Here is a 17,466-nt window from a genome sequence, read left to right as displayed (position 1 = left end):
AATTTAGAGGAACTCTTTTAGATATTTTAAGACCCACCCAAGTGTCTGTGTGGTATCTGAGGCAGGTGACATTTAATAAATAAGTAAACACACAGGGATAAAGACCCATCCATGCTCTCACTCATGCCGAAAGAAATACAGACACAAATATACAAATTCTATGTTTTATTTCTACCTTGTAACAGAGACAATTTGTGATTGATTTGAAAACAAATAAATATACTGTTCATTTCTGTTGTTTCTGTTTCTTAATTGTAACAATCTAATAATTTCATATCTAACCAGCGACAGTGCATGGTGCAAAACATCCCTGATTGATTAAAAAATCCTACACCAATAAGCTTGCAGTATAGTGTTAAATTTGTCAGTAAAAACAATATGAACATAAAAGCCATTAAAGACCAGATCCTAAGAGGTAATAACAGTTAATATAGAGAAACAATAAAAAAAATGTTATAAGCAGAGGTTTGTACAGCTATGAAAATGGTAATGAAAGTGGCCTCTATTGGACCATTTATTCAGAAGACAGAAATCTACAAGTTCCATCATTTTTTCAGCACTTTCTTATTTCTTACATGAGCCACTTAATTGTTTAGCATTGTTAAAGACACAATTTCTCTCCATTGGAGAAGGTCCCCACCACAGCATAGCTCTACCGCTTTGTATTAACTTTTTATTATCCTATCAGACTTTAATATCATACATTTCTGTACATGTTCCCCCATGAACTCACCAGCATGCCAAAGTCAGGCTCGACTCATTTCAATTTAACCACCTTAAAACGTGAACAGAAACTGCTAGTCATCTGACTTGTGAATATCCCGTGACAATGGCGTTTATTGATGTATTTTTCTACATATATGAATATAAATATGATTTCCTCATACCATTTATTTTGATTTAAATTTCACTTCCTGAGTTCATCTAACTGGACATGAACACACAATGAGGTCCAATATGATTTTCTTTTTGCCCTCTCTGACACAATATCTGCTGCAGATGAGTTGCACTGAGCAAATTGTTAGAAAGCAAGCAGGATTCTGAATAAAGCTTACTTACATTGCTTTGATTTCTTAAAAAACATTTATTTTCTGAGGTACAGAGTTGAAAACCTCTTGCTGAGAAAGTGGAGGGAAAAAGGTGGGCCAGGATGACAGCTGAATTCCAGCTTCCCCACCCTCTGCTTGAACATGTGCGTATGCACTACACTAATCTTGACCAATATTTACTGGCTTTGCAATCTGGAGAGCTGCGGTCACATTTGTTCATACTTGGTACAGAGGGCTGAAGAATGAAGACAGACAGCAGACAAATAAAACCAGACAGGCCAATTAGGTAACTGGGGGGTTTGGGTTATTAGAAAAGGGCAGTGAGATACCCTGAAATACTGTAGAAATGTTTTTCCCCAGTTGCAACAGCTTGTGCTGAACTGTTGACTGCTTTCACTGGGAACACCCTGTATGCCAAAACATAATGCACAACAGCACATTTGTGACATTAACTGGTTATCAAGATAGTTTGGTTTGTAAAGGATGTATAAACAAGCAGTGTCTTTTTGATTGCCTGAACCCTTTTAGATTCATTCAGATTATCTTGATTATATTTTGTCTTACAGTAAAACAATAATTGTGTGCTTAAAGTCCCCATTAAGTTCAAAGAATCGCCTGCAACTATGTCAGAAATTTGATCTATGACTTAGTTTTATCCAAACACTGTCTTTAGTTCTCATGTTCCTAGTTTTCGCTTGCATGCAACCCTCATGTGTTTAGATTTAAAATAACCCACTCTTTATTTCTATGATGGACTCAACTGAAGTGGTCTTGACTAGACCTGGAAAGGTCAGAGAAGCAATTAAACAGCCCCTCCTCCTTTGATAGTTTCTGCCTTTGATCAAAGCAAAATGTGGAAAACCTTCAAGCCACTTTCTCCTCAGTGGGCGCCTTGAATGTATTGTGTTAGTTCAATAGAAATAAAAAGCCAGATAAATAGTGGTATCCACTTGTGGAACACAACAATTGCACATGGTGATATTGTACTTTGTGAGGATTGAGTGTTGTGAGGCATTGAGCAACAGAAGCTCGGTAGCAGAGCCATTTACATCCTGTTCCTGAACTTCATTAACCACTTGGTCTTAATCATTAGGAAAAAAATAAACATTTTGCATTGAAGAGATTCCTAATCATTTTGTGATAAAACAGGCAACGTCTGGTTCTGAAACTAGCTTTGAGCTGTCCCTTACTGCGGTCCACAAATCTCCCTTTAACAAAAACCCTAAACAAAACAAATCACGTTGAAGCAGCACATGAAATGCCCCTTTGTTTAAACTAAGTGAAAGCTGGGCCAAAATTACACTATTCAGCTTCCACATCTCATAAGATATCTCTCTTCATGCTGCTGTAATGTCAAAATCAACATACCACACTCAAGCGCAGCAACTATATATGGCAAAGGTTGCAGACAAACATGAAAAAGCAATGGCAAACACAAAGTGGTCAGCATGATGGCATAATTCAAATACATGGTTATTTTTATTCGTCTTTAACTTTCAGTGAACTAAAAACAAAAACAGGAAAGAAAATCAAACCAAGTTGGTTTCATGTATCTACAAAAAAGAAAAAGAGAAAATGAAGCATAACTATTTCACATCCATGACCGCATTCTCAAATCATTGGTTTTCAAAAAAATGGAAGAGAAAAAAAAAAAAAAAAAAAAAAAATGTTATCATTGGGAATCCATTTCATTCAAGGATTCACCTGTACATATATCCAACTGTGCACCCTGTGTGCGTGGTATGTGCCGTTACTGTTTGACCATGCCCCCCGTCCCTCCCTCCCCACCCACCCATCACATAGACATACACAGACCTCTGAAACAGGATGTACAAAAGCTTGTGTTTAGCATTAAACAGTGCAGGGCCTTAACATAAACAGCTATGGCTCCTCTTTTTCTCTCCCACTTCCCTTCTTCCCCCCTGCACCCAGGTTTGAAATTACATCACAGATGAGCAAGAACCCATCCCTACAAAATGACAGGAAAACAGATCCGAGGGCACAGGAGGAAAAAACACATACATACAGAATACAGCAATTTTATCTACATCATTCTCACTTTGTTTTTTTAAAAACACACACACAAAAAAAATTGCACGCAAACAGCCAAATCAACAGTTAAAATATTTTAGAGAAAAAAAAAACATGATTGAACCCTGGACACTTGTCTGCTTTGTTGCCATTTGGTGATGAGGGAGAAACAAGTTTAGGAGGTAGAGGGGGGAAAAAAAATAAAAAATAAAGGAGCGTTGGACCGACAGGGGAGGTGACAGATTGTGGGAGGGGGACCCAGCGGGTGTTATTTCTTGGCCTTGGCGGCCTTGGCTGTATTTCGTGGTGGGGTGACCGGTCTCCCAGATCCCATTCCTCCCCCTCCGCCATAAGGATACAATTTCTTATCTGCTGGCTTCAGAATCTGTAAAAGACAGACACACACAATGAGCCCTGTAATGACTGACAGAAATTTATCTGGCATTTAGTATTTAAATTTGACAGTATAGGTAAACTCAATAACGTTTGAAAGATAAAAAACAGAAATATACATGCTAAGCTATTCACTAGAATTCATTGAAAAAGGTGTGGTATGTGATTCTGGAGAAATCCAATGTAACTAACGTTAGCTAGGTTGTGGGTTAGAAGACTTTTGCTACAGTTGCTGCGGTGAGATTTTCACTGAATTTGACTAAAACACATGTACTGGATTAGAATCACTTACCCCACCTACAGCAATGCATACTGTATTATTGTGGTTTGATACTGGTAGACAAAATACAAGCAGCATACAAATATGTTTCAAAATGAAAAGTACCTGGAAGGAGCACATGAGTGTCTCATCCACACTCATCATGGCACCGGCGTTGTCAAACTCTCCACAGTAGTTGGGAGCCGAGAACAGGGTCACGAGCTGCCTCTTTGCGAAAAACTCATAACCATCTTCTACCACCTCAGGACAGAAATGAGACCATTAATACCCCATACAATAAAACTAAAGCGAGAAAATAACCAATAACTGGTCAGCTGGTGACTCGCTTTGTTGGTACTGTTTTAGTTCATTGAGTGAAGCAACAGTGTTTTTTTATTATTATTATTGTTATTTACACCTTGTCCTGCCGAAACAGGAGTCATGGATCTTGATTACCACTAGATGTCACTACTACTTATTGACATGGATGATTGTAATGTACATTACATATTAGCATTTTTAATGTAATCAAGTGCCTTTCTTGTTTATTTATAGTGAATATTTTAAAATATCCCTTTTGGTAGCGCTTAAATATGTTGAACTGCAATACATTCCTTAATAGTGGTACACCACTATTCCATATCATAAATTAGAGAGAGGACAAATGGAAGTCCCACAGCTTCAGTTAGTAGGAACACCAGACCTCCTGGCTAGACATTACCTGATGCGCCCTGCATATCAGGTCCATGTCGTGTTTGTGCAAAAATTTGGCCACCACATCTGCCCCGAATGTGAAGGAGACACCACGGTCGTTTTCACCCCAGCCCAGCACGTCTTTGTCTGGATCAGCCCACAGCAGGTCACACAACAAACCCTGGTCAGGCACGTCTGTGGGTCGCATTACTCTGCGGATCTGCTCCATTGACTGAAGATCAGGAGAGAGGCCTGGAGAAAGATCATACATCCATGTTAGTCTGATTCTTATAATCTAATGCGCATCCTGTAACATCTTATTTTAACAAGGCCTACCTCCATGACAGCAGAATATTTTCTCATCTACAATGGCAGCCACAGGTAAACAGTTGAAGCAGTCTGTGAAGGTCTTCCACAGCTTAATGTTATACCGTCGCTTACCTACCCACAAAAGAGGAGAGATGAGAATTTAGCAAAACACAAAAAAGCAGTCAAACTAGATTTGACATTCTTCGTGTTTACAAATATACTCTGCACTTACACTCATCATAAAAGCCATAGATTCGATTAATAGAAGCGCACTCATGGTTTCCACGCAGCAGGAAAAAGTTCTCTGGATATTTGATCTTGTAGGCTAGAAGCAGGCAGATAGTCTCCAATGACTGCTTTCCTCTGTCTACGTAGTCACCCAGGAACAGGTAGTTGCTTTCTGGGGGGAAGCCTCCATATTCAAACAGCCGGAGCAGATCATAGTATTGACCATGTACATCACCTGCAGAGAGCAGCAGAGAGGGGTAATTAAAACACCATACCTACACTCCTACTAGGTGTAGGTGCATTTGCATACAGAGTCAGCACTTATCAAGTGATACAACCGACAATTTCAGACAACTGTCTAGTAAATCATGAACAAAACCTCAGGAAATTATCTTCTCTTGCATCAGAGCCAGTCTACAGTGTAACCTCTTAGACTTTATATTTCACACTTGGTCTTGGTGAATTATTGAAGCTATATAAAAATATATATAAAAAAATAAAATAAAAAAAACCCACTTACCACAGATTTTGAGGGGAGCTTCTAATTCAAGCAGGATTGGCTGGCTCAGGAAGATTTCACGGGATTTTAGGCAAAGGCCACGTATCTCACCCTCTGTCAGCTGGACGTTCTTCCCTGGCCGAGAGCCCTTTACTGAAAAAAGGGAGATAAGGGGGTAGACATTTGCTGGGAGATACAATAACCCTACAAACAAAAATCTATTAGCTGTACGAAAGACTGAATGGAGGAGGACATAAGGCACAGCAATGAAACGTGATCCTCTTGATATTAAACCAGTCTACCAGACTGGGAAGTTAACACCTCCCACCAGCCAAATGCCGGCAAATTCTGTTAGCAGTCCAGTTTTTAGCAGGTATACATCACTTAGACGTCCCTTGAGGGATTGGTTTAAACGCAGAGAATGAATTTCACAACAAGTATGTGACAATAAAAAGGTATCTTCTATTCTTATATTCTATTACTCTAAAGTTTAGAAATTAGAAGTTACTATAACAAAATACAGTGTTTATCAAACCCCAACCCAACAAGATGAGCCTGTGCAGTATGTACACTTTTGAGAGAACCTGATCAGTGGAAACAAGCCTGACACCGTCAGCCTCAGAAGCAAGTCTTTCTGCTTAGGTAGCAGTTCAAACCCAATATATGAGAAAGACATAAAACCCACTTTCCCATTCTAGATGATGTAGCTGCAAAGACACTGCAAACACCTAATTAGGACTCTTAGGGCGCACTGTTAAGAAATTAAGAATGGCACAGCATCGACTTTAATAACAATGTTTCAAATAAAAAAGAAAAAAAGGCCAAGAAACAGGTTGTAAGATGAAACTATATCAACAGATGCAAGAACTGTATTTATCATGTGATAATTAAAGTAACACTCTGTTCCAGTCATCCAGCTACTTTCACTGATGCCGTCTCGAGAATTCAGCAGGTTTGTCATGTCTCTTCTTGTCATGTTTTTTTTTTTTTTTTTTTTTTTTTTTTTTAAACACATACCAACCTCACGCTGAATGAAGCCAAAAACAAATCAAGAGACTTGAACATAGGTCTGGGCAATAAAACAATGATAATTATGGCAATATAATTTTCCTCAATAACAATATTACAAATGTTAAATATATTGTCAGTAAATGTTTGTTTGAAATGTTTTAATTAATTAAGATTTATTTATTTTGTTGAGGAAAAAGGACTGAAAAAAGATTATCATAATTGTTCTGAATGTTCTACCTCAGATGTGTGAAGTGATCTACTCTTTGGCATCATGCATTTGTCTCGCTCAGAACAGTTTTAAACCGCAGTTTACCATCTGGTTTCACTCAAGAGCAAAAATCTGCCTTTAAACTTAATAATTATTTGACATTTATCAATTTTGAATTATAATAAATGTTTTTATCGTGATAACATTTTTGGCTATATGGCCCAGCCCTACTTGAATGTGAACACAATTTATTTCCCCGACAGATTATTTGTCTTAAAATGGAAACACGTCTTTGTGGCTCTAATGCTAGAGAAAGCAGGAGTTGGTAGTCTCATACAAGTTCTGAAAAGATTTACATCAACTACTGCCACTACCACTGCTTATAAATCAGATCAAAATATTTACATAATATTGACATGCCAACTGTAGGGTGTGGACGTGACGCCATGAGACTATATGTCAGCGACTGTGTGTGTGTGTGTACTGTAACAAGACTGCCTCTGATGGAGTAAGGAATGTGGAATGTGGTTTGTTTGTATCACAGACAGAATCAATCACACCCCCATTCCTACACGTACTGCTTGATGCCAAAGTAGATCCCAACACAAACTATGCAAGGCTACTAATGAGGAATCTAATTTCCATCCAACTGTCTGACAATTATTTTCAAGCTGGGTGTGAACTAATCTCTCTTCAGTGTGTTTATGGAATTGATTTAACAGTTGTCAGGTGTTCACAGCTTAACAGACAAATAACAGGCGAATGACTTAATCTGTAAAATGCCAAACAATCAAAGTGACACAGATTAAAGGCAAATAAGAACAAGCACTACAGCTGTTTACAATGTAGATTTGTTTTACAACATTGGGTCTGTAATTGTACTTCCTGCTACAGGCAAAACTCAAAGCAAATGAACAAAAACTGGTTTAAAATGTACTCTATTTCCTTCACAAGACATAAATTTTATCTCACAAATCAAAGTTTAAATAAAATGACGATACTAATGCACCGGAGTAGCATTCAAACAAATAAGGACTCAATCTCCAAGTACACCATTCTGTTTCATTACACTTGCAGTTTGCCGTTGTGGTGAAAATGCTTTTGTCTGCAATGACAATTGTGTAGCAGAGAGCCATAAATCACAGCGTGCACAAAAGAAACATTTGTGACACAGAGCTCTTGATTTCATGTACCAGGGCAAGTACTTAAACACAAAACACTGATGTCACAAGAGATCAAATTAACATGTGGTCTCTAAAATCATGATTGAATTTATTATAATTATTATACAATTAATGAAACTACATCATAGAGACAAGAGGATTAAATTAAATATAAACAATTTGGAAATCAAAACATTGCAAATCGCTGCAGGTTAACTCTTATTTGGCAACTTTTGATAAATTGTGTCACAGATTGACTGCAACAGAAGCAATTGCTAATAACTGTCAAACTAACATTTGCATGCATACATACATACGGCAACAGAGGCACAGATCAAGTTTTTGCCCAAGCGATGCACCATAACCTGAGGAAGGTTACCCTTTACTTGTTGTGAATTGTTGTTACATGCAGAGCACCTGGCACTTAATTACAGACCATCTCTCAGTAAAACAAATCCACTTTTAATAGTGCTTACAAAACACTTTGATAGGGAGGGTGAGAGTAGAAATAAACAAATGGATGTAAATTAATGGCACTACGCTGAAGCGGCAACTAAAAGCAACGTCCTAAACAATTAAAAGTAGGTATAAATACTGCAGTGAACTAAAGTGCAGTCACTTTAAACCTGGATTATAGAAGGTTAAGCTCTGACAGAGCTTACTCCAAAGTTAGCCACATAGCCAGTGGACAACAGAGAGCTTATCATGAGGGGTACAGACAAAAACTTTTCCACTAGACTGATCAGGGGGCAGAAAACAAAGAGCTTGACCAGTACAACAGAAAAGCTGTTGCGGTGCCGGAGTGCTGGAATCAACAGTTGGATTGGTCCAACACTCCTGACTCAGTGCTTGGTGTTCTTGCTGAGTTTATGTGATGTTATGCTCTCCAGACAATGGCATTAGCAACATACACTCCCAGAGTTCACTTAGCTCTAGATCTACAAATGTAATCCAATTGAGACCGCTAATTATCCAAACACATTTAATTGGTTTGGTCTCAAAACACAGCCAGCCAGCAGGAGAGTTTCCATAGGAGACTGAGCTGATGTGGGATATAATTTATCAATCTTCTGACCTGTGGTAGAGCAAGTATTGATGAGTCTACTATTGTCTTGAACAAAGTAGGTTAATACATAGTAATATTAACTGGAGAGTGGTTACTATGAGCAATAAAACCACAAATGCTAACAATAAAAAGGTCAAGTGAGTTACATAAGAGGATATAAATACTGCCACTGTCAGGCTTGTTTGTCTTCTCCTGCATTTGGCAGACAACCTTATCACAGCCCAAGTATAACACTCCATGTACAAAACACTCCAGCAGTCACGTCAAACTCCCAGGAGGCACCATGAGTGCACGTGCATATTTGTGAATAATCCCTATCACCTCCATCAGCTCGGTTTAGGCAGATCATGCAGGCCTGTATTTAAGAAAGTAAATAAACACAGGGGAAAAATTTCTCTGTACCCAATGTTTTTCATTTACAGGCCAAAACACCTTCTGATACTGTGACTAAAGGCAATTTTTATGAAATCATCAACTTGTAGAGGCTACAAACCCCCTCAACATGTGATGATGCTCCTGCGAAATAGTCACACAAAGAAGAAGGCACAAGTTCCACATCCAGCACACTTCCCTCCCAAGGCCAACTACAGAGGTCACAACCTTATTTCTTGTGTTCTTTAGATGAACTGTACAATTAGGTGTGAAGGGATTTATGCTTGATGTCCTTAGGGATCTACATTCATCATGTGGATTGAAGATAAAACAGCCGTGTTTTCCCCCTCACACACATACACACGTATACCTCCAACCATAACAAATCTGTTTTCAGACATGTAAAACCTACTACTTAGGAATTGTTCATGTCACATTTGTAGAGCTACAACAGCTTATCCGACTACAGAACATCAAGTTTCTTATTTGCAAAACAAAAAATTTACGCACACCATGTTTTACAGTTACAACATAAAAATGACTTTTGGAACCATAAATGTTATTTTTCATGGGGAACACATAAGATACACCAAACACTGCTGAGTAGGAAAAGAAATGTAGTAAGCCGTTTTTATCTTGCCTTAAAAACGGCAGTTAAGTAGCAGAGATGGCCAACCAGCAGTTTCACACAGTATTACAGTGAGCGTGTGCCAATCAAAGCATCTTTGTTTGTACACCTCATTAAACAAGCCACTCTGGCCAGGGTTGTGTCTGCAAATTGTAATCTGAGTCTAAACTGCAAAACAGTAAGCATAACAAGGGCAGCCCACGTTGTAACTGAAAAGCTCTGATGGCAAGCAGTAACAAATGAGGTCGGAAAAACAATGACCACAAGACTTCCTACAGTGTCAATGAATGTATACATGTACGAGTCAAAGTACTAATCCTTCGCAGTCATGTTACACATAGCCCTTCTCAATTCCTCTGACTATTCAGACTGGGCATTTCTCATATTCTGAAAGAAGTAAGAAATCTCAGATCAGCATCACCTCCTCCATGGGTAAAGCAAATGCAAAAACCAAGGCAGTGACGTATAAGGTGTAATTTGTCTACACTGTGTGTGATGTTCCCCCATTTCTGTGCTATTTCACCCACTTCCCCTTGATCTGCAGACAACGCTATAACATTGTAAGTTATCTCAAATGAAAACACATATCGATGACTATAATAATAATAAAAAAAATCTATCAAAAAACGTAAGCTGAAGAATATGTAACGTTAGGTTTATTTGGCTACACCCGTGCATCCAAATCCAGTCACAGAGCCGGCGAGCACATCAATCTTAAGTAGGCTACTAGAAGAAGATAACGTGACTAACTCACCTTTTCCTTTAGCTGACTTATCTGGTATATACACAATACACGTTTCATTAGCATCAAGATACTCCCATAACGTAAATTAAGTACGTTTCTGAATGGGTTTGGTCTTTCTCACCTTCCAGGAGACGCTGAATTATAGAGTCGATGTTTAATTTGTCTGGCTCCGCCATTTTCTTTATTTTCTGACGTTCTCGAGCAGTCAAGACCTTGGTTTTCCGCGTTGGTTGCACCTTAGATTTCAAGAACAGAAAGGAACAGAGACGGAAACCAACAGTTACTCACAATATACGTTTTAACATCGGTTAGCTAACGACTGAGCATTGCTAGCAGACTGGAACGATGAATGATCTTATGCGAGCTTGAGCTAACCAAGCTAGCTGAGCTATGTAGCTACTACTAACGTTAGCCAAGTAACGTAGGCTAAACTAGCAGCAGCACTGAACACTGAACGGCTAGTTAGCTAACGTTAGCTAAGTAACATAACTTATTAACAGATAAAATCTCCCCGAACCCTGTCTTCGGTCTAACGGCAGTCGTCCTGGGATGAAAAATGCCTTAAAATTGATCCTCTTTGCTGAATCGTGGCCCCTTTTCTCTGACTTGTCCGGGTCCCTTCCCTCTTCCCCCAGGAACTTTAAAAGAGGGCCGTTTCCACCGAAATGTCTACGGTAACGTAGGAGGTTGAATCAAACACAGTTCTTCACACGTTTCTCAGAAGATGATTGGTCAATCCAGGAATTTAGAACTCGAATTGTTGTATTTGATTGGTCGCATGCTGGGTCCGTCTGACACTTAAGGCCCTCCCCCAGCCATTTACAACGGCTACAATGCTCATGGAGATTTAAATTGAAACTCAAAGTGCGCCACCAAGTGTTTAGAAATGGAATTGAAACCTAACAATACCAAGGGAAGATCATAGTTTTCAGTTTTAGAGAGAAACAAAATGGGCTTGTACATTTCCTCCACGACATAGCTGGTATCACTAAAAACTTTTGGATCTTGACTAAAATAAAGTGCTGTGAGTTTGAACTGTGTCATTTGAGTTTGTGTTGATAGACCCTACCAAAGCGTCTGTGGAATTGATGTTTAATTAAAAGGAACCCTTTTAAATGTAATTCTGTCTGCTAGGACTTAAAACAAATATTATAGAATACTAGAAAGCAATGACCAATCTTATATTTGTTTTAATAGCATTTAAGTTTCCTGACTGTCCAGCTGTTTTGACCATGTAAAAATAGATCAGAAAGATTTAGACTGGTACCTCAGTTTACATTGACACTTATTGTGATGTAATGTAACAGATACACTTGTTAAAATACTCTACTTAATTAATATGTACTACTTGTACTTTATTTGAGTATTTAGAAATATGATATTTTCATGCTATTTGATAACGGGAAATGTTATCCTGTAGCCTATACATTCTACCCTAACACATTGTTGACAGCTTTAGTTATGGTAATAAATACTTGTACAGATTAAGATTTTCCATACAAAAGATATGATGAGCTTGTGAAATATGAAGCTTCTTTTAATAGATTAGATATAAAACAGCATATGAAAAAGTTAGAAAAAATATCTCAACCTCAACCAACTATAGCAGTAATTATCAACACTAATAGTAGCCTATGGTATAAAACTCAGAGGGGGCATATGTCTGTATCTGTACTTTTACTTTTAATGGCATACTTTTAATGTTAATGTTTAATTTAGCTAAAAGCACTTGGGTACTGTTACTGTAGTTTAGTGTGTGACATTGTTACTTTGACTTAAGTTTTAAAAAAGTGCTAGAAGAAGTCTAAATAGAAGCAGAAAAGCTTCTCAATATTGCTGGGAATATGACATTATTCTTATACAGTTAATGTACAGCATCTGTTAAAATACAGTTAATGTCCATGTAAAATGTGAGCTCTGTGTACCATCACTGAATCCAAATCCAATCCACAATAAAAAAAATTCTGTATATTATGCAAACTGTGCCTGTTTCTAATTATGTTTATGGCAGGTACACATATTTGGTTTCACAACATTCCTTTTCAACTTATTTTATTTCCTCCCAGTTATCCACAAAACTTACGCAAAATCCTAACCCCACTCTGTCTCGGTTTCCTAAATCAGTCTCCATGCATTCGTCATCACAGTTTCGACAGAGGTAGGTTTATGGGGGTTGAGCTAGGATGTTCAGGTATGATAGCCTTGGTGGTGTTTATTTCTTTAGATTATTAACATAGAGAGAACAATTGGCAGTGTTCCAGATGGAAAAGTATTCACTCTGAGAATCTGAATCATCACAGCAATCACAAAAACATCTGAGGCTGGATATTGTTCTTATCATACTTTTTTCCCATGGAAACTGAGATTTCTCCACAGAGGTGTGGGCTCCACAACAGGTCAAAAAGAGAGGGAAATATACGTATAGGACAAGTCCAGTCTGGTTCCCTCTTGTTTACTTCAGCCCCACCCTATACCTCACATTCCCCTACAAATACCCCATCTTATCACACAGCCTCTGCACAATACCTGAGCATCCAAAAACAGCATCTGCAAACCAACACACAGGAAGAAAGGAAGAACCTCAAGAAACACAGACTTAAATTTCACATAAAGTTTCGAGGACAGAGAATACAGGGTAGGCATCTTTTTTTACACACTTTTTATTCAGATGGACAGCCTATGCTTTGAAAAGAGACATCATTCTGCAAAAGCTTAAAATGACAGAGGATGAAAGGTTTGGCTGAGGATTAGTTGAATACCTTTTTATGGGCACCACCAAAAATCACAAAGTGCAAATGAACAGATGTGAGAGAGCAAATGGAGGGGGAAAAAAGGTATGAAAGGCTCAGCAGCATATTTATGATTTTCCAGAAATTGTTTTTTTCTGTGTGTGTGTGTGTGTGTGTGTGTGTGAGCTCTGTTTTAAGAGACGTTTGATAACAATTTTTAAAAAATTGTAATTTGCAAAAAAACAGGAAAAATTAACAGGAATAATAACATCTGGTTTTAAATCCAGTGACCCACATCACATTAGTTTTCAGTGTTCAGTCTGTTTTGAGACTTGTGATCTGGGGCGAGTCACATTTGCGTAAGATATTTTTGTCCTGGTCTAATTCCAGCTCAAGTTACAGTGTCCAACCATGACTGGGTTGGGTTATTGGCTCTCCTTTGTTCTGTCACTAGATTTTGGTGTAGGGAATTAGGTTTAATGGTCATCGGTGGGTATTATTTGAGACATTTCTAACTTAAAGTTACAAGAAATTGTGTGTTTTCAGATAGTGAAGATAATTTGTATTGTCTATATAGATGAAGAACAAAGAGAAGGGCTTCCTCGAATGAAAAGAGGATTATTCACATATCTGTAACAAATATACTGTATAAAAAATAAAGATATGAATAGAACATAGGTATATAGGTTTTTTCCAAGCACCTGTATTTAAGTCAAATTTTCTGACATTTTGTTGACATTTTTTCTTAATCAAAATATACAATTTATTTAATGGCAACGGTAATCGGCCAAACATTTAATTTACTATATATAATTAATTAAATATCCCCTGACTCAAGATCAAAAGTATTTTCTTAAACCGCATCGCTTTTTGCATTGCTCTTCATAGTTAATCTGCCAGGTGTGGGTCCATTTTCCTGAAACTTTTTTACTCAAATTATACAGCACAATTTTGGCTGTATGAAATTGAATTATACAGTGACCATAAAATAAAAAAAGTAAGGAAGATTTTCGAAGTAAGATGTGAGGGAGTGGTTCAGGGAGTGGTTCAGGCCGTCCTAGCCGGAGATCCATCTGGGGCCTGTCAGGACATGAATTTGTTCTATAACATAGCCCTGAGCAACATATTCCTGTGAAGGCCTGTCAGAGGGAACAGACAAGTGTGTGTTCAGATACGTGATCACAAAGAAAACCCTAGAGATCAACAGTAACACCGCAGCAGCAACAGATAAACCTTAGATCAGGGAAGAGATTCAACAAGCCCTCCTCTGAAACCAAAGGCGGGGAACCAAAAGAGTTTTACTCAAACAAAGAGCAGTACTAAGAATTAAAAGTACCTCCCCTCCTCAGATGGCTGGGGATGCAATTAATCTTTGTGATTTTCCTCTCCTTCTTTTCCAGAATGGGATCTGTTGGAGTTCAGATTGTTTGTGTGGCCCTTGGGGTCTTCGGCCTGATCGGGACCATCATATGCTGCGCTGTCCCAAACTGGAAAGTGTCCTCCTTCGTAGGATCCAACATTGTGACAGCACAGGTAATGAAACACCTAAACTCTTTTATTATGAAAGGTAATGAATAGAAAGAAAGTGTGTAAGTATGGCAGGGAAATAAAACCAACATTTAATGTCTAACGTACAGTGTACTCTTCTGCCACACTGATAGCATGTATCTGGAATCGGTCTTAACTACACATTATACTTTCCTGAAAGTACAGTATATTTAAACCCATAGTTAAAATATTAAACACAGGATTGAAACCTACCATCACTCCCAAACTGACTGACAGGTCTTTAAATACAGGAACTAAAACTACACAACAACTAAATCTGATTTCTGATACTGTTAGAGAATTGCTCATATTAGTAATGTTTGTAAATACTAGGTCTGTAAAAACAGACCTACTGATCATTTCCATTGGTAACCAACATACAAAATGTATATTTTTCATCATTATATAATATATGCAAATATACATTTAAGTCATTGCATCATCATTTTACAGATTTGGCCTATAATCCTTTATAATTGTCATTAACTTTAGGGTGAACAGTTTAGCCACTTGTTTTTTCTTTTTACCTCAATTAACTACAATATGTTTAAGATATTTCTTTATGGATTCAAGTCACATAAGAGTAACCACACTGAATTTATTATTATTACATTATTAAGACTTAATAAAAGAAGACTATTAACACTGAAAGCATTTAAAAAATAGGTATAAAATATAAAAGTATTCAGATTGCACACCTATTATCTATTATGCCATTAGATTACCATTACTGATCCATTATTGTGTTAGTAGTATTTTACTGTTGAAGTTGGGTGGACCTTATTTGAAGGTTAGGCTAGGTTTTGTCATATACTGTACTTTAAAGGCCCTGTAAACCTATTTTCTTAATCAGCTTCTTACTATGAGTGAGCTACATGGACTAAAAATGTTCTGCCAAAATTAGAACAGCTTGTTATTGTCGATAAGTCGCTGCACATGAGAGATTTCCTTCTCTATGGGGTGGGGCTCATTTGACGATGTTGTTTTAGTTATGAACTTTTAAGGAAATAGAGAAGATTTAAAACCAAGTTTACCAACTTTAACTATAACAGTATATAATTTTTTTATGAGCTCATCATATGTTTTGTAGGAAAAAGTATTTATTTATGGTATATATTTCCCTTGTTGTGGAGTAGAAGTATAAAGTTAAGTACCACTGGACATGAACGATATTTGAAATGACTTAACCCCTGTGTCGCTGTCTGTGTGTGAGTAGAGCTCCCAGGATGGTCTGTGGATGAGCTGTGTGGTGCAGAGTACCGGCCAGCAGCAGTGCAAGAACTACGACTCCCTGCTGGTGTTGGCCTCTGACCTGCAGGCCGCCCGTGCCATGACCATCATCAGCTGCATGCTCAGCAGCCTCAGCGTCCTCGTCCTGTTCTGTGGGGCCGACTTCACCACCTGTATTGAGAATGAAGAAGCCAAGCCCAAGATCAGCCTAGTGGCCGGGATAGGCCTGCTGCTGGCCGGCCTCTTGGTGATCATCCCCGTCAGCTGGTCCGCTAACAATGTTGTGCAAGCCTTCAACAACCCCCTGAACCCCCAGAAGCAGGAGCTGGGAGCATGTATCTTTGTGGGTTGGGGGGCCGGCGTGCTGCTCCTTCTGGCTGGCGGTCTGCTCTGCTGCTTCAGCAGGCCAAAATCTGGCAGCTCCGGTGGAACCGCCAAGTACTACAGCAACAGTGCCTCCGCCCCTGCTAAAAACTACGTGTAGTGGCTTTATGAGGGGGACTGGTGGCTGAGAGAAAGGAGGGGAGGGTGATTTAGTTGGTGAAAGAGTGGGGAGCAACAAGATAGATGACATTACGGGTTGTTTTGGAAAAAAACAGAAAAGGTCTCTGTAAATACCGAAAGCTGATAATAACTGTCCCCAAGTTTTACTTTTACATTCATAAGTATGCTGGTGATGTCTTAAATGTTTAAGCTGTTTTGCTATTAGGTACTGGGTTATGCATATGCTATATGAAAGTATATGGAAAGCAAATGGTATACAGGCTGTAAATTATAGATCAGACCCAACATTTTGTGATTTTAGAATTACAAAGGTTTTATTTAGCTTATTGCTTTGAAATATACAGTATAAACTACAATATCCTGTTGCATTCAACTTATTTTTCTTAAAATTTGACTTCAGATGTGACTTTAAAAGTGTAAAATAAAATGAAATATCATAAAAATATGTAAACTGTATTTGTGAGAAGAAAAATGATCTGATAATCTAAGCTCTCCATAAAAGAGCCCTTCAGTCTTTTTAGATGCACTAGTGTCTCATATTTTACATAGTTTGGATCATTGTTTCTTTTCAATCTTTTTAAAAGAAAATCTGTTTCTATTATCCAGTCACAAAAAGCTACTCAAAATAGTCTTTAACCAAAGGCACCTCAGTAGGCCTCAGGGAGCATCTGTGTGCCCGTGTTTCTCTGATGATATGTTTTCCATGACCTTACACACATTTTATATAATATTTGTTATTGCTAATTTTGTATGATGATGAGTATGAATGAATAAAATTTGGTGTAATTCAACCATGTGTTT

At 38.0% G+C, this 17,466-nt stretch overlaps 2 protein-coding genes across 3 annotated transcripts; one reads left to right on the top strand and one right to left on the bottom strand.

The window, feature by feature from the left end:
* Positions 1 to 152: 152 nt before the first annotated feature.
* ppp1caa (protein phosphatase 1, catalytic subunit, alpha isozyme a) lies at positions 153 to 11,333 on the bottom strand. The gene is made up of 8 exons (XM_046036057.1): positions 11,172 to 11,333; positions 10,776 to 10,890; positions 5,483 to 5,614; positions 4,967 to 5,197; positions 4,762 to 4,866; positions 4,454 to 4,677; positions 3,859 to 3,993; positions 153 to 3,465 (listed from the first exon to the last, which is right to left on the bottom strand). The coding sequence occupies exons 2-8, from the start codon at positions 10,828 to 10,830 to the stop codon at positions 3,349 to 3,351; spliced, it is 999 nt and encodes a 332-aa protein (XP_045892013.1). The 5' UTR covers positions 10,831 to 10,890; positions 11,172 to 11,333; the 3' UTR covers positions 153 to 3,348.
* Positions 10,422 to 17,362, top strand: cldni (claudin i). Of its 2 annotated transcripts, none has more exons than XM_046036079.1 (3): positions 10,422 to 10,469; positions 14,784 to 14,916; positions 16,148 to 17,362. In XM_046036079.1, exons 2-3 carry the CDS (start codon positions 14,785 to 14,787, stop codon positions 16,643 to 16,645), a joined length of 630 nt encoding a protein of 209 aa, XP_045892035.1. In that variant the 5' UTR covers positions 10,422 to 10,469; position 14,784; the 3' UTR covers positions 16,646 to 17,362. The 2 variants fall into 2 exon arrangements, with proteins under 2 accessions (XP_045892035.1, XP_045892026.1); XM_046036070.1 differs by lacking the exon at positions 10,422 to 10,469 and adding an exon at positions 13,200 to 13,289.
* Positions 17,363 to 17,466: the final 104 nt, after the last annotated feature.

This window comes from Micropterus dolomieu, linkage group LG02, assembly GCF_021292245.1.
Source record: "Micropterus dolomieu isolate WLL.071019.BEF.003 ecotype Adirondacks linkage group LG02, ASM2129224v1, whole genome shotgun sequence".
Taxonomy (NCBI): Eukaryota; Metazoa; Chordata; class Actinopteri; order Centrarchiformes; family Centrarchidae; genus Micropterus; species Micropterus dolomieu.
This window is presented reverse-complemented; position numbering and strand designations above follow the sequence as displayed.

Bases quoted from the DNA above. Each gene is read 5' to 3' on its own strand.
- cldni (XM_046036079.1), top strand. From the start codon at position 14,785: ATGGGATCTGTTGGAGTTCAGATTGTTTGTGTGGCCCTTGGGGTCTTC. The intron at 14,917-16,147 runs GTAATGAAACAC...GTGTGTGAGTAG, and splicing joins CCAACATTGTGACAGCACAG to AGCTCCCAGGATGGTCTGTG.
- ppp1caa (XM_046036057.1), bottom strand. From the start codon at position 10,830: ATGGCGGAGCCAGACAAATTAAACATCGACTCTATAATTCAGCGTCTC. The intron at 4,678-4,761 runs GTAGGCCTTGTT...ATCTTTCTCCAG, and splicing joins AATATTCTGCTGTCATGGAG to GCCTCTCTCCTGATCTTCAG. The intron at 3,994-4,453 runs GTAATGTCTAGC...TTCTGTCCTGAG, and splicing joins TGATATGCAGGGCGCATCAG to GTGGTAGAAGATGGTTATGA.